We start from the raw sequence: 21,067 nt of genomic DNA, 5'->3' as shown, positions 1-21,067 counted from the left end.
CGGTCCAGGCCCGGAGGAGGTCTGGGGCTGCGGGGAAGCTGAGCTCGGGCAGTAGTCTGCAGTGACCAGGAGACGATGCTTCACCGCTACACGCACATTTATTTGAACTGTACAAGGCAGAAACAAGCCCAAGGGAGAGGGGCTCCGAGTACTTCACACATGTTCAGGTTCCTGATGCTTCACACACGCTCCTGAGGCGCCGGTGCAGACAGCGGAGAGCCCACCGGGCCGACGGAACCAGCACAAGGCCCAGGGCCGACCCAGTTTCTCAGTGAAGCCTCTGCCCAGGCCAAGGGTAAGGCTCAGCGGCCTGTCACTTCCCACACCAAGATCTCGCTGTAGGCCGCCGTGAAGAGCAGTTGGGCTGATGGGGCAAACCTGCACAGCTGCACGGAGTCGTCATGGCCCGCGAAGTCCTGCACGGCCCCCGACGCGCGGTCCAGCAGCCGCACCACGCGCTCTGCAGGCAGACAGCTGGGGCTGGGCCAGGGCGGGGGGCCTGCTGACCCCCTGGCCCTCTCCCCAGAAGGAGCTGGTGCCTCGCTGGGGATCCCGGCACCCCCCCCCCACGTCACAGATCCTATCTGTGAGCCCCGGGAGCGGTGTCCTCAGTCCACTTACAGGGACAAGGAACCCAGGGCCCAATGGTGAAGAGTATGGTTCTGTGAGGGTATACAGCAGTACCCAGCCGGCCCCACTCAAGTCACCAGCACTCACCAGAGAAGCCAATGGCCATGAGGTGGGCCCCAGGGGACAGACTCATGGACACAGCAAAGAAAGGCAGTGGGATCTTCTCCACCACCTGCAGGCGGCAAGCACGAGGCTCTGGGGGAAGGGGGCCAGGGGAGGGGTCCCCTGGCCCTGAGACCTGTCCCTCCCCAGCCCTGGGGCCCGCAGGCTCCCAGCACCGTGGAGAGGCGCACGTGCCTGCTTCTGGTGGAGGTTGTAGAAGAAAACCTCGGGGTGCACGCCAAGGCCTGCGCACACCAGCAGCGCCGGGTCCCAGGGGCAGAAGGCAGCGAGTGAGGGTGGCAAGCAGCCGGGGGCCTGTGGGGGCACAGTGCAGAGTGGGCAGCCGGGGCACCGTGCCCACGGGGCCGCCAGGACGCTTACCCCTGTGAGGCCGGGTGCTGGGAAGCTCAGCCAATCCACAAGCTCACAGTGGTCGCGCAGCCAGTCGGAGGCCCAGACGCTGACTCGCTGGTCCCCGCTGGCGGCCAGCCACAGGTCTGTGCCCTCTGCCCCGAAGTCTCCACACTGGGGGGACAAGGGGTGGTGGGTGTCGCCTCCCCTGTTCTCCCTTGCTGTCCCGCCAGCACCCTGACCTGGGCCGGCCCCACCCAGGAAGGACCATGTCACCTTCTTCCTTGTGCTCTGGAGGGTGCAAATGGGGGCGCCGCGATGGTCACTCAGCACCCGGAAGGTCATCCCCGTGCAGGGATGGCTCACGGCCACGAGCCCGTCCTTGTCTCCAGAGACGATGGTCTGACCTGGGCCAGGCAGACCCTGTGCTGTCACTCGTGCACCTGGCCTTCAGCCCAAAGGCATGACCTGGACCAGGCAGAGCCGCAGAGCCGTGCCACCACCGGGAGCCCAGCCTCACCATCAGCAGAGAAGGCGAGGGCTGTGAGCGCGGCCGCGTGCGGGTACATCTTGAGCTCCACGGCCGTGCGCGGGATGCTGAAGATCCGCAGCGCCCCGTCGCTGTAACCTGCTGCCACATACTGCTCTTCCGGGCGTCTGCACGACAAGGGGCTCCAAGCCAGGCAGAGGCAGCTCTGGGGACCACCGGCAGAAAACATCAAGACTCCCCAGGAAGGGGCGAGGCCCAGGCCTAGCCAGACACCGATGCTGGAGGGAGGCCATGGGGCCTGCAGGAGCCAGGCCAGCAGGCACCAGGTCCAGGCTCTACCCGGGCGTGCCCCCAGCCCTGGACATGCCCCCAGCCCCGTGGCACCACTGAATACCTGGTTGAGCACCTGGAACTGGATCAACAGCTCCATGCTAGCCACGCACCACACCCTCACGCTCCCATCATCACTGCACGTGGCACAGTGGGACTCGTCGGGGCTGAAGGCCACCTCGTTCACCTGTGAGGAGCCACTAGGCTGCCTGAGGCCCACGGCCACGGAGGAACACAGCATAGCCACGTGGCTCTGGAGAGCATCCGCCTCCCCCTGGAGCCTGCCGGGCCCCAGCCCTGCCATGTGACACCACCTCACTGTCCCAACCTCCCAAGGTGCCCCCACCAGGCCTGGGTGAAGGCCCCCTCCCGAGGAAGGTGCCCCCACGAGACCTGGGTGAAGGCCCCCTCCCGAGGTCCCCCACGAGGCCTGGGTGAAGATCCCCTCCCGAGGAAGGTGCCCCCACGAGGCCTGGGTGAAGACCCCCTCCCGAGGAAAGTCCCCCATGAGGCCTAGGTGAAGACCCCCTCCCGAAGGTCCCCCACGAGGCCTGGGTGAAGATCCCCTCCCGAAGGAAGATCCCCCCACGAGGCCTGAGTGAAGACCCCCTCCCGAGGTCCCCCATGAGGCCTGAGTGAAGACCCCCTCCCCGAGGTCCCCCACGAGGCCTGGGTGAAGGCCCCCCGCCCGAGGTCCCCATGAAGCCTGGGTGAAATGTGAACCACAGGAAGCCCACCGGTCAGTTGAACTTGACCATCCACTTGCTGGGACATGACAGAAAGAACTGTCCTTACAGAACCTAGAACATGGGACTTCTGGGGGCCACAGATTGAAGTAAAGGACGTGCTGTTAACCGAGCCTCATGGGGGGGTGCAGTGGGGGGTGGCCTGAGATCATCACGAGTGTGGAAAGAAAGATTACACAGAATCAGGGTCTCTGGTATAAAACAAGGAGACGAGGAACGTGCACCAATGAGGTGGGGACAAAAACCAAGTCTTGTGTTTGAATAAAAAAGTAAGAAATGAGTCCTGCTTGGGCGGGAAGTGCTGGGCCCTCTGGCCCTCAGACTGTGGCCTCTAAGCCCAGTTCCCACTGGAGGAGCACAGAACCAGGTCAGGCAGGCCAGGGTCAGGCAGAGCTGCAGAGGGAAGGCCTGGAGCACGCATGCCCCTCGGGAGGCGGGGCCACAGTCACCACCAGCTCAGGGGGACTCGGCACCAACAAGGCCACTGCCAGACACGGGCACTGCTGGAGAGACACAACGCTCCCCAGGGAGGCAACGCCTCCTAGACCTAGACCCCGGCCTGGCCTCCAGACACCGGGGGCCATAGAGGGGCACACCCAGCCTGCTGGCGGGGGATCCCAGGAGGCACGACCAGCTTTCTCCAACAAGTACACTACAAGAAACAGGCGGGACAAGCAGGTCGCGAAGGCCACGGGCCTGGGGCTGCTGCGGGGACGCCTCGCGGACACAGTGCCCACGGGCGCGGGGGAAGGAGTGCGGTGGCTCCCCCGCCATGTGAGCAGCGGCCCGCCCGGCACTCACCTTGCTCCGGTGGCCACTGATGAGGCGAGTGCTGGTGCCCTCGGCCCAGCTGATGTACCAGAGCGTGCCCGCTGTAGTGCCCACCACACCCATGTCCATGCTGTCGTGGAAGACCGCGCTCACGACGGCCCCATCGAGGGTCAGTTCTCGCTCCAGGAACACGGAGCTGGACCTGGAGAGCAGGGGTCACAGGGCTGCGGCGGGAGCCCAGGGCACTGCCTCACCCAAGCACACCCCTGGGGGCGAGCCCAGCCAGCTGGAGGGCCCACGCTCACCTGGCCCCCGAGCCCCGGCGCCGCAGCTCCGGCACGGCCCCCACAGCCCATAGGCGCAGCCGCCGCGTGTTGCTGCCGCTGACCAGCCAGGTGCCTGAGCACAGCAGCACTCCTGGGGAGCAGGAGTGGGCGTGAGCCGCGTCCCCAAGGCCTGGGGCTCCAGAAGGCGTCCCGCCGCCCCGGCATCATGACTCCCAGGGGGAACCGAGCCCCGAGGGCCGCGGGCTCGTCAGACACCCACCGATCTCGCTGTCATCTGCCTCCCAGGCAAGGAAGCAGCGGCCGGCACGCGTGTCCCACACGCACACCTGGCCCTCACTGGAGCCGCAGTAGAGCAGGGGTGTGGCCCCGTAGCAGAGTGAGCTCAGCTCCCAGCCCCCCGCCTCCTCGGGTACAGGCTCCCGGTGGGCCTGGCAGGAGAACGGGGGTCAGCCACGCCCGGGCCACCACACCCCGTCCTCCAAGGCCGCCTCCGAGCCCCAGCACCTGGAGGCTGACGTCGCCCGCCTGCCCCCACAGGAGCTGCAGGGTGAGGACACCCCGGCCCACGCAGGTCAGCTTGCCGGCGTCCCAGGGGTTGAAGGCCACACCGTGCACCGGCTCTGGGAGGTGCGTGGAGGACACGAGCTCGCAGGTGGCCATGCTCCACAGGGCCAGGGTGTCATCGCCATAGCCCCCTGGGGAGACGCAGAGGGCCTGTGTCAACAGCCCAGGGGTCCTAGGACCGGCAGGGGCTCAGAGACCACCGTCCTCCACCTCCGCCCGCTGACCCAGTGTGACCAGGAGCCTGTCGTCTGGTGAGAAAGCCAGAGCCTGGACCGCGGAGTCGTGGTGACAGAGGAACTGCCGGCAGGAGCCTCGGGGCACGTCCCAGAGACGGATCTGGCAGCAGGAGGCAGCACTGCTTCGGCCAGAGACCGAGGCCAGGACCTGGCGGTAGAGGGGCGCTGTCAGCAGGGAGGGTGCGGTCCATGGGCCCGCTCGGGCTGTAGGGGCACCTCAACTCTGGGCCTGCAGGGGTGCCGCAGGGTGGGCACCTGGGCGTCGTGGCTGAGGGCCAGCGTGGAGATCTCCTCGGGGTGGCCGAGCCAGTGCTGCTGGGCGCCTGAGTGCAGGTCCTCCACCACCACCAGGCAGCCACACGTGTAGGCGAAGAAGCCTGTGGGCCAGACAGAGCCCGGCAGGTCAGCACGGCACGGCGCACCTCCCCGCGGGCCCAGCTACAGGGGTTCACACCCATGCCCACCCCATGGAGAAGGGCTGGGGACAGGAGGCCCAGAGGCTCAGCAGGACAGGCCCCCCGCAGCCCCTGGGCCATGGCCGCACCGGTGTCCGGCCTCCAGACGAGGTTGGCACGCCCGTTCCCATTATAGCCCACGACGGCCTTCAGGCGCAGCCGCTCGTCGCCGGCAGGGGGCAGGGAGAGGCCCTGCAGGGAAGCGGCCAGGACGCGGGTGCCCACCTCAGACTCTGCCCTCAGGCCAGGCCTGGATGGAGCCCGCAGGTGTGGCTCCAGGTGGAGGCGGCAGAGGGCAGGAGCTTGGGAGAGGAGGGAGGCCAGGCAGGGGCTCCTGGGGAGGGCCTGGGGGGCAGGGAGGAGCCTAGAGAAGGCAGCATTGTGGGGAGGCAGGAGGGAGCCGGCACGGTGGGCTGGCGCACGGGACACTTCCAGTCCCACTGGCAGCCTGTCAGGAGCACAGGCTGGGCGCAAGGTGGAGGGTGACCAGCAGCCTCCGGCCCAGGGAGCTGCCCCAGGGACACGCCAGGAGCCACTGCTGACGGCAGGGCCGGGGGGTGAGGGGGACCCTCCAACACCACAGGCCGCACTGCCTGAGCCTGGCCTCCACAGTCCACCAGTGGCCGGGACCAGGAGGACCCCCACCCCGCCCACCTGGGCCGGCGAGGAGGCCTTGTAGCGTGCAGTGAAGTGCCGGTAGGAGTTCAGGTGAGCGGGGGGCCAGGCCCTGGCTCCCCCTGTGCTGCAGGCGCCTGTTGGGCAGGGCAAGAGGCTGTGGACCCCCGGGACCACACGGCAACCTCCTCGCTGTCGCCCTGTCCTGGCTGGTCAGAGGCTTGGGGTCAGGGGGCACGGACGGGCCACATCGCCCTGCCCACCTGGCTCGACCGGGGCCTCAGGCTATCTGCCCTGCAGGTGACCCCCCTTGTCTGCTGGGGCAGCTGGCTTTGTTCTTTGACCACCTGGAATCCACATGGTGCATGCACCCGGGCCCCAGCCCAGATGTGAGACCTTGCCCCACGCTGCTGCCCCGCCTGCTTACTGGGCCAGCCACAGGGGTGCGGGCGCCTGCCCAAGTCCCGGGGGCTTCCTGTCACCCCGCAGGCCCCTTCGCCAGCCCGGCCAGCCTTCTTCTGGACCATCACGGACGGGCCTGAGGCCTGACGGGGATCCTCGGGGCCACAGCTCTCATCTGATGGGAAGAGGGCGCCTGGGGAGGTTGGGGAGACAGCAGCGGTGGGGGAGCAGGCGCCCGGAGCCCCCAGCCCACCCCCAGGCCAGGAGCAGTAGAGCATGCAGGGGGAGCCTCCCCCTCCCAGGACCCCTGCCCTCACCATTAAAGCCCTCAGGGGGCCCAGCACAGAGACCCAGCTGGGGCGAGAGCGCCGGGGGTGACACGGACACCTGCTGGAGGGGCCCTCTGGCCCCGGATGCCACACCCTCCAGCTGTTCTGCATCCAGGCCTGTGGACGGAGGAGCCAAGCTGTGCTCAGAGCTGAGGGGCGCGGGCGCAGAGCAGGAGGTGTGCCAGCCCCTGACTCCCAACCAGCTCTGCCCTGGGGCCCCAGCACAGCATCAGCGTGTGCCTCCCACACCAGGGGTCACCGCAGGGCCTGCCAGCGTGGTGGGGCCACTCACCTGCTTCGCAGGTCAGGGGGGCCCCGGGAGCACCCTGGACACTGCAGAGGCAACAGGAGAGGCTGTCAGTGTGTGTGGGGGAGGCAGGGGCCCAGAGAGGCCTAGCAGGTTCAAGGGAAGACAGACACTTGCCTTTCTGGGGGCAACCCCTCACGGGGAACCAGAATGTCCCAGAGGAAGATGGCGTCTCCCACGCTGAGGAGCTGCTGCTGGTCGGGGGTGAAGGCCACAGCCCGCACCGGCTCCGAGTGGCCAATGTACACCTAGGGCGGTGGTGTCGTGCAGACCTGAGGAATGGCCCTCGCGCGGGGTCAGCCCAGGGCGCCGGGGGCTGTCCTCCACCCTGCTGCCCCCCGCCCGGGACACACACCTGGCAGCTGGGGCCGGCCTGCACCGCGTAGTCCCACAGCCTGACAGCCCGCTCGGCGGCTGTGACCAGAAAGCGCCCGTCTGCGCTGAGGGCCAGGGAGGCGCAGGCCGCAGGGCGGCCATAGGACAGCTACGGGAGAGTGCACTTGCTGCGAGGAAACGTGGGTGTGCCCAGGACTGCTGGCCGGGGGAACCCTCCCCAGAGCGCCGCCACCCGGGCGCAGCAGGCAGCCCAGGGCCGCCCCGCCGCAGGCGGTGCAGGCAGCAAGGCTGGAGCCAAGAGGAAGGGGGCTAGGCCGCCAGCCTCGGCCTGAGCTCACCTCCCGGACCACGCGGCCCAACCTGGCGTCCAGCACGGCGATTGTGTTTGAGGACGTGGACACCAGCAGGTGGCCGGGGGGTGAGGGGCCAAAGCAGAGGGCCACAGGCGAGTCCAGGCAGCTGCCAGCCAGGTCCAGGGTGCTGACGTCAACCCGCAGAAGCTGCGGGGGAGTAAGTATTGCCCCCACGAGGTCCAGGCGGAGCTGGAGCCCCCGAGCCGAGGCCCAGGTGGTGGGCAGCCTTGGGCACTCTGCCCTGCCCAGCCACCCACAGCTCACATGTCCTCTCTGCAATGTGTGGCCTCCCGCCCACAGGAATGACCCAGCCATTAGGGTCAGGGGTGCCTACAGGCTCCGTGCATCCTCAGCAGACACACGCAGGGCTCTGGCTGACTCACCTCATCCAGCGAGGCTGCGTCCACAACGCTCACCGTGTACTTGGAGGGACCCACGAAGGCCAGTAGTCGGCTGTCCCCACTGACCACCAGGACGCTGGAGCTGGGGCAGGCCTCCTGGCACACCACATTAGCTGTCAGCACACAGAGGCGGGCAGTCAGCTGAGCAGGGCGGACCCCACGGCAATGTGCACTGCCGGAGCACCAGGACTGTCCCAGTGACCACCCAGAGACCGCCTGGCTGGCCCGAGACACAGTGTCCATAGGAGGAGGCCGGCCCTGCCCCCTGTTGCTCAGGCTGCAGGCGATCACCCCTTCCTGGTGCAGGGCGGGCACACACTGATCTCTCACTTCCGGGGTGCTGGGCAGTCCTAAGACCACACCTGGCCCCGTGGGTCTGTGAGTGAGGCTACGGGCCGCAGCGTCACAGTCAGGGAGGTACTGGGAGGCCCACGCGGGGCTGGGCGTGGGGGCCTGACCTGCCACTCGCAGGACGCGGCACCGGGGCGCGCCACTGTGGTACTGGGCCAGGGTGCCCCGGGAGCAGGTGCTGAACAGGAAGCGACCGTCGGGGCTTGTGGCCAGGCCGGTGATAGCTCCTCGGTGACACCTGCCCCACACGGAAAGGTGTGCAGACGCTCACAGGGTGTCCAGGGGCAGCGGAGGGCGGGCTCTCCCAGGGAGCCCACACTCCAGCCCGGCGTCCACTGCGGGTGTCTGTGGGGCAGGCCCGCCTGGGCGCCCACCTGTGTTCCACCAGGACCTCGGCGACCTCTAGGCTAAAGGAGCGGACGGCCCCGCTGCTGAAGCCACAGAAGAAGGTCGGCTGCGTGGGGTGGAAGGCAACAGCACACGGGGTCTCCTCGGGTGACGCAAAGTCATACAGCTGGGGGGGGAAGGGGGGAGCCACATGAGGGCAGACAGCGGGGCCCCGAGAGCCAGTCTCCCCAGGGTGCTTGAACCTCGGGCCCCAAACCCGGGCAGGAGGACCTCGGGCCTGCCTGCCTGTGGCCTCCAGACTGCCCTCCGGGCCGGGGCCCCTCTGGCCACACCCCACCTGCTGCAGGGTCGCCAGGTCCCAGACGCGCACAGTGTGGTCCTGGGACATGGTGGCCAGCTGTCCCCGGCTGCGCTCGGTGGCAAGGGCCAGCACCGGGGCGGTGTGGGAGCGCACCAGCACGCTGTACGCCTGCGACGGGACATCCAAGAAGCCCAGGTGGCCCGAGGAGGTGGTGGACAGCACACGCAGGCCGCTGGGGCTGACGCGGACGGAGGTGACGGGGCCCTCGTGCTCTGCAGGCAGGGGGCTCGGTGACAGCCGGGCCTGCAGTGGGGCGGGTCCCGCACCAGGGCCCACCCGGGCAGGCTGACCACAGCCAGGCTGTACCAACCCCTAGCCCCTTGTCCAGAACAGCAAGAAGTGCATTTTCCTGCTGCCTGGAGCCCCGTCTCCCTGTGAGCTAGGACCAGCATTGCCCCCGTGACCAACTACTCCCAGATTCAGGACACAGCCCCGTGGAGCCTCACGCTGTCCAGCCTGGCGACATGGCCCTCCTGTGCCAACCCTGGGGCAAGGTGGTGTGCAGGACCCACCTGCCTCCAGGAGGACGGAGGAGAAGTCCAGTGGCCAGAGGCGCAGGTAGCCATCCTCGGAGCCCACGGCGCATGCGGACCGGGAGACGCTGAGGCTGCTGATGGCAATGCCGGGGCCTGGGTGGTAGGAGCCGGGTCAGCCCCCAGCAGCAGGGCCCCTCCCCCTGCACAGCAAGGCCCACTTACCCAAACTGAAGGTCTGCTTCTGTGCGAGGGGGTCACGGGGGTTCTGCAAGGGCAGGAGACGGCGAGCATGCCGCACGGCCATGCGCTGGTGGTCGATCTCCAGGATGTGGCCGCTGCGGCTGCAGACGTAGCTGCCAGGGAGCGGCAAGTGAGGGCTGTGGGCACCACGGGCGGGGCGCCAGGCCTTCAGGGAAGAGGGTGCGGGGTGGGGTGCTCACAGAGTGTGGCCATCCTGGGCTGGCCCAAAGGCCAGGTCGGTGAACTCCAGCGCGTGATGCTCCCCCAGGTCCACAGCGCAGGAGCGCAGCACCCCACCTCGGAGCCGCCACAGCCGCACACTGCCCCGCCCGCACGACGCCATCCTGCAAGTGTGGGAGGTGAGCGGGGTGGGGGGCGGGCTCACGACTCAGTGGCCCCAGCACCCAGAGAGGGCGGGCGATCACCTGGCTTCGTCAAAGAAGGCCACCTGGAATGCCTGGACATCAGCGTCACTGTGTGCCTTCGCAAGGATGACGGCCTCTCCGCTTCTCCCCAGCTGGGCCACACCCCACACCAGCACCATCTGCAACAAGCCTGCACTGAGTGCCCACCCACCCGCCCACCTGGCCTCTCCAGCAGAAGCCACCCGCCCACCCGGCCCCTCCAGCAGAAGCCAGAGGAACCTGCCGTGCCCACCCAGGGCGTCCGCAGATGTGTGTTTGCAGAGAGGAGCAGAAAACGCAACCACAAGTGGAGGGGAGGCCCCAGGGGGAACACCCAGCTTCAGAGACACTGGCGTGAAAAAACATCCATCTCAGGCCTGCAGAACTCGCCAGCAAAGAGAGCAAGACCAGTCACTCAAAGGACAGCTCCGTCCACAAGGGCGAGACAGATGCCCTGCGAAGCGTGTGACATGGGGGTGCCTGGCCAGGCTGGGAGAAGCCAACGGGGGTCCCTGCCCCCTGCCTGTACCCTGGGACGGCTGCCCCACCTCCCCGCCAGCCCAGTTACCGTCCGCCCGTGGCGGTCCTTGCCAACGCCGCAGAGCAGCTCCCCGCTGTTGGAGAAGCTGTGGACAGAGGTGACAGTTAGCGTCACGGGGGCTGGCCCCCACCCCCCCAGAGGCCCTGCACCCACCTGAGGAAGCAGACAGTGTGGACCGGGCTCCGGAACAGGGCCAGGCAGCTCCCCGTCTGGAAGTCCCAGAGACGCAGCATGCTGTGGGGCCAGGCCTGGGCCGAGGCCAGCAGCGAGCCACTCCCGTCCAGCGTCAGAGCAGAGACCTGGGGGCAGGGAGTTAGGGAGGGTACGGGCCAGCAGACCAGGCTGCCCCAGGCCAGGGCTGCCTACCTTCTCTGTGTGGCCAAGGAAGAGACGCTGCTCCCGGGTTTCGATGTGCAGGATGACGATGACTGCGTGGCAAGGGTACACGACAGCAGCCCCATCCGGGGTCCACAGGGCCTGTGAGCAGGGGCCAGAGGCTGAGGTCACAGGCTTGTCAGCTTCACTCCCCACCACCCGTGAGCCTCCCGAGGCACAAGCACAGAAGTCACCGCGTTGCATGAGCCAAAAGGGCAGAAAAAGCCCAGTCGAATGCGGGCACGGCAGGGATCCCGCTAAGCAAGGAACTATGGGATCAACTAACAAGAGCCCGAGAGCCCACCTCCAGGACAGCCTGGTGAGCACACAGCCACCTCTCTCGCGGCTGCCTCCACAGGGACCCTGTCTTGTCCACACCAAGGCCCACTTGGCTGGACGACATGCATCCAAGACTTAAAGGATGAACAAGGGCCTCAGGTCTCTCAAGGCTCGAGCATCTGGACCAGCACCGCCCCGGCTGGTGCTCACGACACAAAGGGCTGCCTGTCTGGACATCACAGCACCAAGGAGGCACCAGGTGTGTGTGGATGCGGGCAGGGCTGGGTGACCACAGCAGTGCAGGGACCCAGTGCCTAGGGGAGCTCAGAGGTTCACGCGGCCGAGGCAGGGAAACGCGGCGTCTGCCTGCTGTCTGCTCGGTGCAGCTGATGCTTGTAGGACCCAACAAGAGCACAGAACTCCTCACCCATTTGGTGCTATGACCCCCAAAGCCGATGACCCCCTTGAGCCTCAGGATCGGATCTGGGAGGAAGCTCTGAAACAGGCAGACGCACAGTGAGAGCCAGGTGGCAAGGTCCCTGTCGCAGCAGGGCTGCCCCGCCCAGAGCCAGTTCCGGCCTCCCAAGAAAGCCACCCAGTCCTGAGCTCCTGCCAGCCACTCTGCGGCAGGAAGCCAGAACTGCAGTCACCGTGCTGGACCCTCCAGGTGCCCCATTCCTGAGGTCCCCCTGCAGACCACTGGGGCTGGGGGCAGGGCACCAACTCTCTTACTCTTTCTTGAAAACATTTCTTGCCCAAAGCTGCCTCCGGTAAGTTCTGCTTCCTGGCAGGAGGCTGGATGGGAAGGGACCATCAGAGGGGACCACCCACCCCTTGCCCGTTCCCCACGGGCAGCATCTCAGCAGCCCTCCATCCACTGCTCGTCCCCACATGACTCCCTTGGGGGCGCAGTCCAGCCCCACCTTCCTCGGGAAAGGCACGCACCTCGTGTGGAGCTGTATCCTCTGGGGCCGTGGGCTCCGTCGCCTGATGGGCAAACACGTGAAGGCCGTCACTGGCTGCATGCTCGTCAGTAGTCTCCACCCAGGCTGAGGGCTCCTGACTACAGCCACCAGGGCCAGCCACACTGGAGACCTCTGAGCGCTCACAGGACACGCGGACCTCTGGAAGGGGCCTGGGCATGGCAGGGGCCCAGCAAGACTGCAGGAGGACAAGTGCCCATGAGTACCCTGCCTGAGGCCAACACCCCCAGCCCCACCTCCAAGGGCACCAGACACTCACGGCTGTGGGGTCATGCTTCTGGACCATGAGGGCCCTGGGGTCCCGCGCAGGTTTGCTGCAGGCTGCTGGGGAAGGGAGCAGCCGCGACACGTGCCCCGCTAAGACTGCAGTGGAGAACTGACTGAGCAGAGTGCAGACAGGCACAAGACACTGGGCGGGGTGGCAGGGGGCCCGGCCTTGCCCACTCTGCAGGAGAGGAGCCAGGCTGATAGCAGCAGCCCGCCCTAGCAGGGGCCCCAACACCCATCCCAGCAGGAAAGTTTGAAGCCCCAAGCACTCAAGTCACAATCTCCCGCTGCTCCAGGGCTGCCTCCCCGCGCCCTTGCAGGCACCACACTGCTGGGGCCACCTCCCCAGATGCAGCATCAGGCCCCCTCTCCTGCTGAGCACCATGGGCCCTGCAGACCTGAACCTGGTCACCGCTGCCCCACAGGCCCACCTGCCTCAGGAGGGAAACCGCTCTTCTGCACCAGCTCAGAGGGCGTGTGCGAGCTGCCGCTTGGAAACCTCGGTGGGGTAGAGGGAGAGTCAGCTTCTGGGACAGCCCTGACCTCCCTGCGCCTGGGACGGCAGAGGCACTCACCGGATGTGGACGTAGCGGTCGTGCCAGCTCTCCCCCTTTGGCACCGGGAAAGCCATTTCTCGAGGTATGGGGGTGACAGGCAGTTTTGCGTGCCGGGCTTCAGCAACAGTGATGGCTGCAAAGAGCAGAGTTGGTCCAGGTCCAGGGAACCGTCCAGGCCCTTCTCCCAGTCCAGGGGTCTCAACACCAGGGGCTAGCAGGGTCCCACCTGGTCACCAGTCCAGCCACCACTCCCTCTGATAGCTGCCTCGGGAGGTGGGAGGCTCAAAGCTGGCACAGCATGGGCATTTTCACGGAGTGCCAGGGATGGAGCGGAGGGTGGCACCCAGGGAGCGAAAGCAGGTGAGCTGCAGGCTAACACAGCTGTGGCCCTCACCAGGGTCGAAGCTCAGGTCACTGGTGTAGAGACTCCGGACCAGCATGCTGGCACACAGCCTGACGCCCTTCAGATGACTGTAGCTTCGATGCAGGTAGACCAGCAGGATGTCGTGCAGGTCAAGCTGCAGGCAGGTCCAGCGGGCACCAGGGAAGGCCACACCTGGCAGGTGTGCAGGACTCATGCCAAGGTCAGCACCGGCCACAGCACTGTGTCCTCGACCTGTTCCCAGTCTCACGGCCACAACCACGTGACCCCCACCTAGACCTCCCCCTGAGCCTTCTGACTGGACGCCTGTCCCAGACCATCCCCTTGTCCCATTCATGCCTCATCTGCACGTTACCTTCCCTGGGTGTCCCAACCTCACAAATGAAAGGGAACTGAAGCCACGTAGCTGTGGACTTGAACTCCTTGAAGAGGTTGGAGAAGGACACTCGGATGACCTGACTGTCCTGTGGGACACAGCATGGACATGAGGGGTCGAGGCTGCTGCAGGAGTGCGGGGCAGGCCCCGGGGAAGCCTCCGCCTCTCAGGTTTGCACCTCAGTGGACACATCCAGGTGAATGACGAAATGCTTGGCAGGCAGTGGCCGAAAGAGCACATACAGGTACCGTCCGTTCAGCCCCAGGGACTGGGTGCTGGTTTTGGGGAGCTGAATGTAGTTGCTCGCAGAGACAGAGCCCCGCACGCGGTACACGGTGCACTTGAGGGTCTTGTCCTGGAGAGAGAGACGTCTTGCAAACGTCCTGCAGCCCGGGGAGGCCAGGAGGACTGCAAACAAACGTCCAGGGAGAAGAGAGGAGAGGCCGCCGCTCCCCCCGGCCACTCACCGTCACGGCAGCCACGTCGCCCTCCTTAGTGGAGCGCTTCCACTCATCCACCTTGAAGTGTCTGAAGACATTGATGAACGGCTGCTGCCACACTGGGGGAAAACGGGACATGAGGTGCCAGGCCCACCGCAGGTCCAGAGAGGGCCCGGCAGGGCCTGCGCGCTCCCCAGCGATGACGGCTGCGACAGAGTCTCAGCACCAACCCGCGCGCTGCGGCGCCGGCCCTTGGACCCCAGACCCCCGCCCCGGGCCCACGTCCGCGCGCCGCTACCTCGCGCCATGACGCCGCAACTCGCACTTCCCGCTTCTGCCGACGCGCACCACACGCAGGGCACGCAACGCGTGCCTAGCAACAGAAGCCTGGCAACGGCGCCACTGACGTTGCACGGCGGCAGGTACGTCACCGCGCCTGACACGTGACCGCGGCGCGGGGCGGGGCCTGGCGCGGGGCCAGACCCCAGTGTGCCCGGCTGCCTCTCCTCTGGACGCGCCGAGTTAATGTGCGGCCACTTCTCTACTGCTGCCTTGCCACGGGGCAGGAGCCTCCGCCCCCGGGCCTCTGCGGCCATCCCCAAGCCAGAACCACGTGGACATGCCCTAGCACTCCCGGCACCCTGGCCGTGGGGTCTGATCAGGGAGGTTCCTGACCCTGAGTCCCGTGTTCGCGATGGAAGTGACACGCAGCCCAGAAATCCTGACCGCACTTGGCGGGGGCGGTCCTCCCCCACTGCTGCTGCCCAGCCCTCTGGAGACACTTATGTCAGCCGCCGGCCCCACAGGACACCGAAGGCTCCCCACCAGACCTGGGGGGTTCAGATACGACAGCAGGCGTCCTGAAACCTGACCCCAATTCTGGGTGGCTGAGACCCCATCTCAGGGTCAGTTAAGTAACATCTCTGGATCTTGAGAGCAGGTTTCGACACCCGACAATGATTACAGGGAGAGGAAGGGGGCATGGGTGTCAGTGGGGGGTCGGCTGGCCTTTACAGACTTCTATGCAAAATGATCTGGCCCAAGACGCAGGAAGGCAGCTGGGCAGGAGGCTAGGTGCCAGAGTTGGACAGAGCTTCAGCTGTGGGGAAAGGAGGCTACAGAGCAAGTCGTGTCCTCTCCCCCGCCCACTCCCCACAGACCACCGAGTCAGGGCCTCTCCAAAAGGCAGTTTCTCAAATTTATTAGCCTGGAGCTCCTCTCTGCCAGCCCCACGGGCTGGTCCCCGGGCACAGTGAGCAGGACTGAGGTCAGACAGTTTCAACCCCTGGCCCCCGGCAGCCTGGAACAGCTGGGCCAAGGGGTCAGCAGGGGCAAAAGTCCAAATGCTGGCACTTCAGGTGTGGCCGGCGCCTGGCCAGGCCCAGAGTGAAGCACGGCCTGCCTCAGCGGGTAGACAGGGCGCCGTGGTCCTCTCTCCTGGCAGAGGGTCCAGTGTGGGGCAGGGCCAGGCCCTGCACAAGACAGCCTTCCTTCCAAAGCTGTGACTAGGAGCAGTTGGTGATCCTGGCCAGGAACTGCTGTGCCCACCACTCGTCCAGGTCGATGGGCACGAAGTCTGTGGAGAAACAGAAGGCTGGGCAGTGACACACCTTCCTGGCGGACCAGCGTGCGTCCCCCCTCCAGCTGGCCACAAGCCCCTCACCCAGATCCCAGCTGTAGCAGACACTGGGAAGAGTGGATCAGGTTCCATTCCTCGCCCCACCCCCTTGGAGCTAGAACCTGGCTGAGCCAGATCAGGGGTGGAGAGGGGGTTGCTCCTTGCGGGTGGGGGAGGGCTCACTCTGCAGCCGGGGATTGGGGGTCCTCTCCACATACTGCACAGGCCTTGGCCCGCTCTCACCGGCCGGGCCACCACCCAGCTGCTGCTCCACTTGCTGCCAGGCTGTGGGGAGAGGACGGTCAGACTGAGCCAGGCCCCTGGTACCCTCCCACCCCAGTGGCTAGCCTGGACCCCTGCCCAGAGCTGGGAACGGGAACGGGCAGCCTGCTGAACGGTCACAGGACAGACGGGCCCAGAGCCCAGGTACGTCCCAGCCCTCCAGCGACTTCAAGTTCAGGTTACAGTGGGAAGGGGACCAGTGGCCTGGGCCACTCCCTCGGGCCTCAGCACTACCTTCTGACACAAATCGGACGTTCTCCTCGTGGGCCAGTGTGTAGGGCTCCTGGGTTCCCTCGAAGGATGGGGACGTGGCAGGCGGCCGGCGGCCATTCACCCGATTGAACACGAGCCTCGGCCCTGGACTGTGGGAAGGTGAGGAGACACTCAGCCACGTTCCCAGGCCAGGTGCTACCTGGCAGAGCTCCTGGAGCAGCCGCAGGCCACCCTGCCCCACAGGCCAGGCCCAGTCGGGGCACGTCCCTGAACTGCAGGGCAGCTGTGGGCTGCAGCCAGTGGCCGAAGCCTTTCTCCTGCAGACCTACACCCAACAGCTCAGCTCACACCTGCAGTCCCTGGCCCTGAGGCAGGTCGAAGGCTGCAGAGAGGCTCTGTATCCCCAGATCCCCGCAGAGCCCCATGCTCAAGGCACACAGACGGCCCCCCATGGGTCTCTCAGGAACCTCCACTGCCGCCTGCCTCCCACCTCCCCACTGACGGGCCAGGCCTCCAGCAACCCAGGTTCTGACCTGAGTGAACAGGTTTTCCGGCCCCACCCCACCCCCAGGCACAGTTCTTGGTCACTTTCTCCCCCACAGAAGCCTCTTCATCTCAAGATGCCCCCAGGATGGAAGGAAGGACCCAAAAGAGAGCAGGTAGACTATGCCCTTCGCAGCTGCCCGGCCCTAGAGACAGCTCCTGGTCTGGCTAGACAGTGCCAAGGTCTGAGTGGGCCATCTTGAGTGGGGAGGGTGACCGTGGCCCTGGTCCACCCCTGCAGCTTCCAGGCAAGGACCGTGCTCCTGCCCACAGGGCAGGAATGCTGAGTGCGGAGATGGCCCTGGGTGCTGGAGCCTGGCCTGGTGGGCATTCAATGTCGAAGTGGCCACCGGGCCCACCCCGGCTAGCCGAGCCCAGGGCATGGATGGTCTGCCCTGGCCAGAGGCAGCTGGCCCAGCCCTGCACACATGAAGCCCGGGACAGGGCCGTGGAGAGAGCGGGGCCCACACCTACAGCAGGAGGTGGGAGCCGGGAGTCCTGGGCTGCACGTGCCACTCCGCCAGGCACTCGCGGTCCCGCCGGCCTGCTCGCCATCCTGGGCTCAGGTGCCCCACCGCCGCGCGGGGTTCCTCCTCAGCTGAGAGGGGCACTAAAATAAAGAGGAGCATCCTGAGGGGCACCAGTCCCACCAGCTCCAGGCTGGCAGGTCGGGTGGCTACAGAGAACGTGGAGGGGCAGGGCTGCTCCCAGGCTTGAGCGATACCAACCAGAGGGATCCGTGGATGTCTGTCCTCAAGTGGGACAGCCCCTCGCCTGCCTGCTAACCTTACCCCTGCAAGGCCACAAACACCAGGAAAGTTGGAGACTGAGCATCCAAGAAGGAAAAAAAGAATTGCAGTCAAAGGCTACGAACTGCCAAGTACTTAAGAGAGTGGTTTCCCTGGTGGCTCAGTGGTAAAGAATCCACCTGCAATGCAGGAGACCCAGATTCAATCCCTGGAAGAGGATCCCCTGGAGAAGGAAATGACAACCCACTCCAGTATCCTTGCCTGGAGAGCCCAGTCCATGGGGCCACAAGAGTCAGACACGACTTAGTGACTCAACCACCAGAGGGTGGCCTGGCTGGGGCTGAGAAGGGGCTCAGGCTGGCACCTGCCCGCCCCCTGCTGGCAGTTACGTAAGGCGGCTCCGTGGGCCCTCTGGAGGAAAGGGCACTGCTCCCCTGTGTGCCTATGGTCGAGTCTGGTGCCACCCCCACCTCCACCCTCGTGCCAGCGCCCAGGGTCACGGTCCACTGGCAGGCCCTGCCCACGGAAGCAGCGGCTCTGGACTCCCTGCTCAGGGCCTGCCAACTAGGGCCTCCTCTTCATCCCCTTCACTATCCTCCAATGTAGACCACACACCTATTTTCAGCCCAGACTCGAGAGAAGTGACCTGTCCAGGGTCACACGTGGTGAGTGGACAGCAGCATCAGAACTGTATGCGTGTCTGAGCCCGAAGCCCACGAGGCAGTGCAGCTCCCAAGTCGCCTCCCCCATCAGCCTGCATCCCCTGCACCATCAGCTGGTCACAGGGTTCCATTTGCTCTTCTCCCCGAAAGCAGGTCTTACTCTCTCTGGCTCAGAGGGAGAGAGCTCATCAAGAGGCCCAGGCTCACACAGCCTGCTCACCACCATGGGCAGCACCTAGACCCAAGCCCAGTCAGGGGCAGACACCTGGGGCACCCGCGGTGTGCCAGGCACAGAGCACCCCCAGTGGCCCAGACTCCTCCTTCCCCGGCAAGCCTGGCTGAGGAGGGGTGGACCGGAAGTGTGGGTGGAGTGATTTTGGTGGGCTCCCCCCGCCCAGAAGTTTCAGGAGCAAGGCTGGGGGTCCCTGTGTGGGAGACCCGTAGGTGCTCTGGCCTCCCAGTGGAGGCTCGCCCCTGAGGCTGGGAGGGGACTGGCTCAGGGAAGGAGTGACTTCAGAGGGAAGGGGGGACGGCACGACCAGCACAGTCTGCCTTCCTGCTGCCCCCCTGCCAAACGGGACTGCGGAGGCGGGGGCAGAGCACCAGCACCCCCGACCAGGACCTGGCTGGCTGCGGCCCCTTATCTCTTCCATCTCTCCCAGGACCCGGACCCTGCACACACCGCACACTTCCTCCCTCACTCCCTGGCAAAGGTGCATGGAGAAAGCACAAGCTTCTCCAGGTAAGACAGTGGGGGATTTCTGCCTGGGTAACTGGGCCTGGGGCCAGCACACCCTGGGGGGCAGGGTGGCTGAGGGCCAGACTGACGTCACAAGCCAGGGTCATAGCACAGTGGGCCCCGGGACACACCCCCCACGGCCGCAGGCACCCCCCTCCCCAGGAGGCGCTTGTGGTCCTCACAGGACCAGCCTCAGAGTGTCAGTGTGCTCCCAGCAGGAGGCCGCCAGAAAGGGCCTCAGCCTACACACAGGTCTCACAGGCTGCCCCTACCTGTGGCATCTCAGGCCAGTACTGAGGGGGAGGGCAGGTTGAGGGAGCGCAGCAACACAGCCCCCAGCTCTTACCAACCCGGAGGTCGTCTGTCCTCAACTAGAGAAGAAATCCCAAGGCTTGTCAGTGCTGCCCCCACCCACCCACAGCCCACAGGAGCCTCAGGCCTGTGTGGCCTGGACCAAGCCCTGGGCCCATGAGCCTGCAGAGAATAAGTAAGACCAGAGACAGGACCCGAGCCAAAAAGTTACAGGTTCAGTCCCGGAGGTGGAGGCTCTGACCTCCTGGGCACAGTGACTTGGAGGCCACAGTGGTTGAACTGAGGCTCCCAGCAAAACTGCTGGTCAGGAAAGGCAGAAAAGCGCCGGCGGGGGCTCGGGGAGAAGGCGGAGGAAAGCAGCGGCCTGGCAGGGCCCGAGGGAACCACGTGCACCTCTCCCCCGCTGCTCGGCCAGCTCGGGGCTGGCAGCCTCCGGCGGCGGCCGCTCCCGCCCTCCGGGGCGAGTCCGCGGCAGCTCCTTTCAAAGCTTGGCCTTCGCCGCCCAAGGTCGGCCCGGGCAACTGACTCAGCCGCCTGGAGCCCCTAACATCCAGGAGCCGGTCGGCTTCCTCCCGACGCTGGGCGCATGGGGCCCCAGGGCTCGGAGGTGTGTCACGCACCCCCAGCCCAATCCCCTCCGACCCAGCCAGGTGCCAGGTGAGGCGGAAGCGCGGAGTCGCGGTTGCGAGCCGCAGGCTGGCCGGGTCGGCGGGCTCCGCCCCCTCCGCGCCCGTGGGAGCATGTGGCCCGGGCTCCGCTAACCTTTCCCCAAGGTCACCCTCGCGGCCCCGCGGCGGTCGGCGGGGGAGGGGAGGGCCGCGCGTCTCACCTCGACAGGGGCCAGGGGCCCGGCGGCTGTGCCCGCGGGTGCTGTGGGATCGGCGCGGAATGCCGGCATTTCAGGAGCTCGCCGAGCCTGCTCTCCACCTGCTGCTGCGTCGGACCTGCGGGCACCGGGAGCGCGCGTCAGCCGCCGGTGCCGCGCCGGGGGCGGGCAGCCTGTGCGGACCCCCGCCCGCCCCCTCCCTGCCTTGCGCGCCCCCGCCGCGCACCTGTGCGCCGCTGCGCGACCAGCTTGCTGGGTCCCTTGGTGATGGTGTACATGGTGCGGAGGGGCCGCAGCGCGCCCGCGCCCTCCGCGCCCTCCGCGCCCGCCGGCCCGCGGCCAGATCTCGCGCCCTCCGCCCGGCTGGCACTCGGCTGGCGCCGAGGGCGCGGCCCCTTTAACAGGCGGCCGGCGCCGCGGGGAGGGGGCGGGCCCGCCGCACACCCCCGGACCTTAAAGGGCCCGCGCCGAGGCTCGCGGCAGGGGTGGTGCTCGAGCCTTGGGGAAACTGGCGGGACCTCCCGGAGAGGTCTGAGGGCGGAGTTTAAGCAAGTTTCGCAGGGCCCGGGCCGCCATCCGCCACTGGAGGAGGCTCGGGGGGCGGGGAGGGGGGCACGGGCACCCAGACGTGGCGAGGCTCAGGCTCAGGCCCTCGTGGGGTCGGCGGTGGTGTCCCAGGAGCCGAGGCGTTGACAGGCGCTGGGAAAGATCTGTGTGTACCCTGGAAGCAAGGGTGTCCCCACACACCGCACGTCGGAGACCCTCCGCCAAGGTGCCTGGGCCGGCCTGGGCCACTGCTGTTCACTCACACGCGACTGAGGGGGGTCAAAGATGAGAACAGCGGGTCGGCCCCCGGGTTTGGGCAGAGACATGGCACCCTGGGGATCTCCATTTCACCCCACGGGACAGGAGCAGGGTACCGTCTGCCACGTGTGCGCCTGCAGACCCCAGGGAGGCGGGAGGGAGGCTCCCAGGGAGGAGCACCCTGGGTGCTGGGGGGTGCAGAAGGCAAGTGAAGGAGCCCAGCTTGCCTGTCAT

The 21,067-nt window shown here is 66.8% G+C and overlaps 2 protein-coding genes across 3 annotated transcripts; both read right to left on the bottom strand.

Annotated features, from left to right (window-relative positions):
- Positions 1–79: 79 nt before the first annotated feature.
- On the bottom strand, positions 80–14,487 carry WDR90 (WD repeat domain 90). The gene is made up of 42 exons (XM_065923930.1): positions 14,384–14,487; positions 14,113–14,204; positions 13,824–14,000; positions 13,625–13,733; positions 13,282–13,443; positions 12,906–13,020; positions 12,762–12,829; positions 12,323–12,426; positions 12,026–12,241; positions 11,813–11,875; positions 11,508–11,576; positions 10,793–10,903; positions 10,580–10,725; positions 10,454–10,511; positions 9,907–10,025; positions 9,682–9,825; positions 9,464–9,594; positions 9,278–9,394; positions 8,742–8,977; positions 8,431–8,570; positions 8,164–8,294; positions 7,688–7,818; positions 7,290–7,451; positions 6,971–7,099; positions 6,733–6,863; positions 6,601–6,641; positions 6,297–6,425; positions 6,005–6,172; positions 5,617–5,786; positions 5,052–5,154; positions 4,763–4,884; positions 4,496–4,655; positions 4,212–4,402; positions 3,967–4,135; positions 3,726–3,837; positions 3,451–3,622; positions 1,968–2,090; positions 1,604–1,778; positions 1,360–1,490; positions 928–1,257; positions 718–802; positions 80–460 (listed from the first exon to the last, which is right to left on the bottom strand). The coding sequence occupies exons 1-42, from the start codon at positions 14,391–14,393 to the stop codon at positions 303–305; spliced, it is 5,610 nt and encodes a 1,869-aa protein (XP_065780002.1). The 5' UTR covers positions 14,394–14,487; the 3' UTR covers positions 80–302.
- Positions 14,488–15,270: 783 nt separating this feature from the next.
- On the bottom strand, positions 15,271–20,422 carry MCRIP2 (MAPK regulated corepressor interacting protein 2). 2 transcript variants are annotated; one of them, XM_065923928.1, is made up of 5 exons: positions 20,256–20,420; positions 20,033–20,147; positions 16,220–16,347; positions 15,887–15,988; positions 15,271–15,661 (listed from the first exon to the last, which is right to left on the bottom strand). In XM_065923928.1, the coding sequence occupies exons 1-5, from the start codon at positions 20,305–20,307 to the stop codon at positions 15,591–15,593; spliced, it is 468 nt and encodes a 155-aa protein (XP_065780000.1). In that variant the 5' UTR covers positions 20,308–20,420; the 3' UTR covers positions 15,271–15,590. The 2 variants fall into 2 exon arrangements, with proteins under 2 accessions (XP_065780000.1, XP_065780001.1); XM_065923929.1 differs by lacking the exon at positions 15,887–15,988 and having other exon boundaries at positions 20,256–20,422.
- Between the last annotated feature and the right edge of the window lie 645 nt (positions 20,423–21,067).

This window comes from Muntiacus reevesi, chromosome 2 (genome assembly GCF_963930625.1).
Source record: "Muntiacus reevesi chromosome 2, mMunRee1.1, whole genome shotgun sequence".
NCBI classification, from domain to species: domain Eukaryota; kingdom Metazoa; phylum Chordata; class Mammalia; order Artiodactyla; family Cervidae; genus Muntiacus; species Muntiacus reevesi.
Note: the sequence above shows the minus strand (reverse complement) of the source record. Positions and strands in the feature narration are given on the sequence as shown.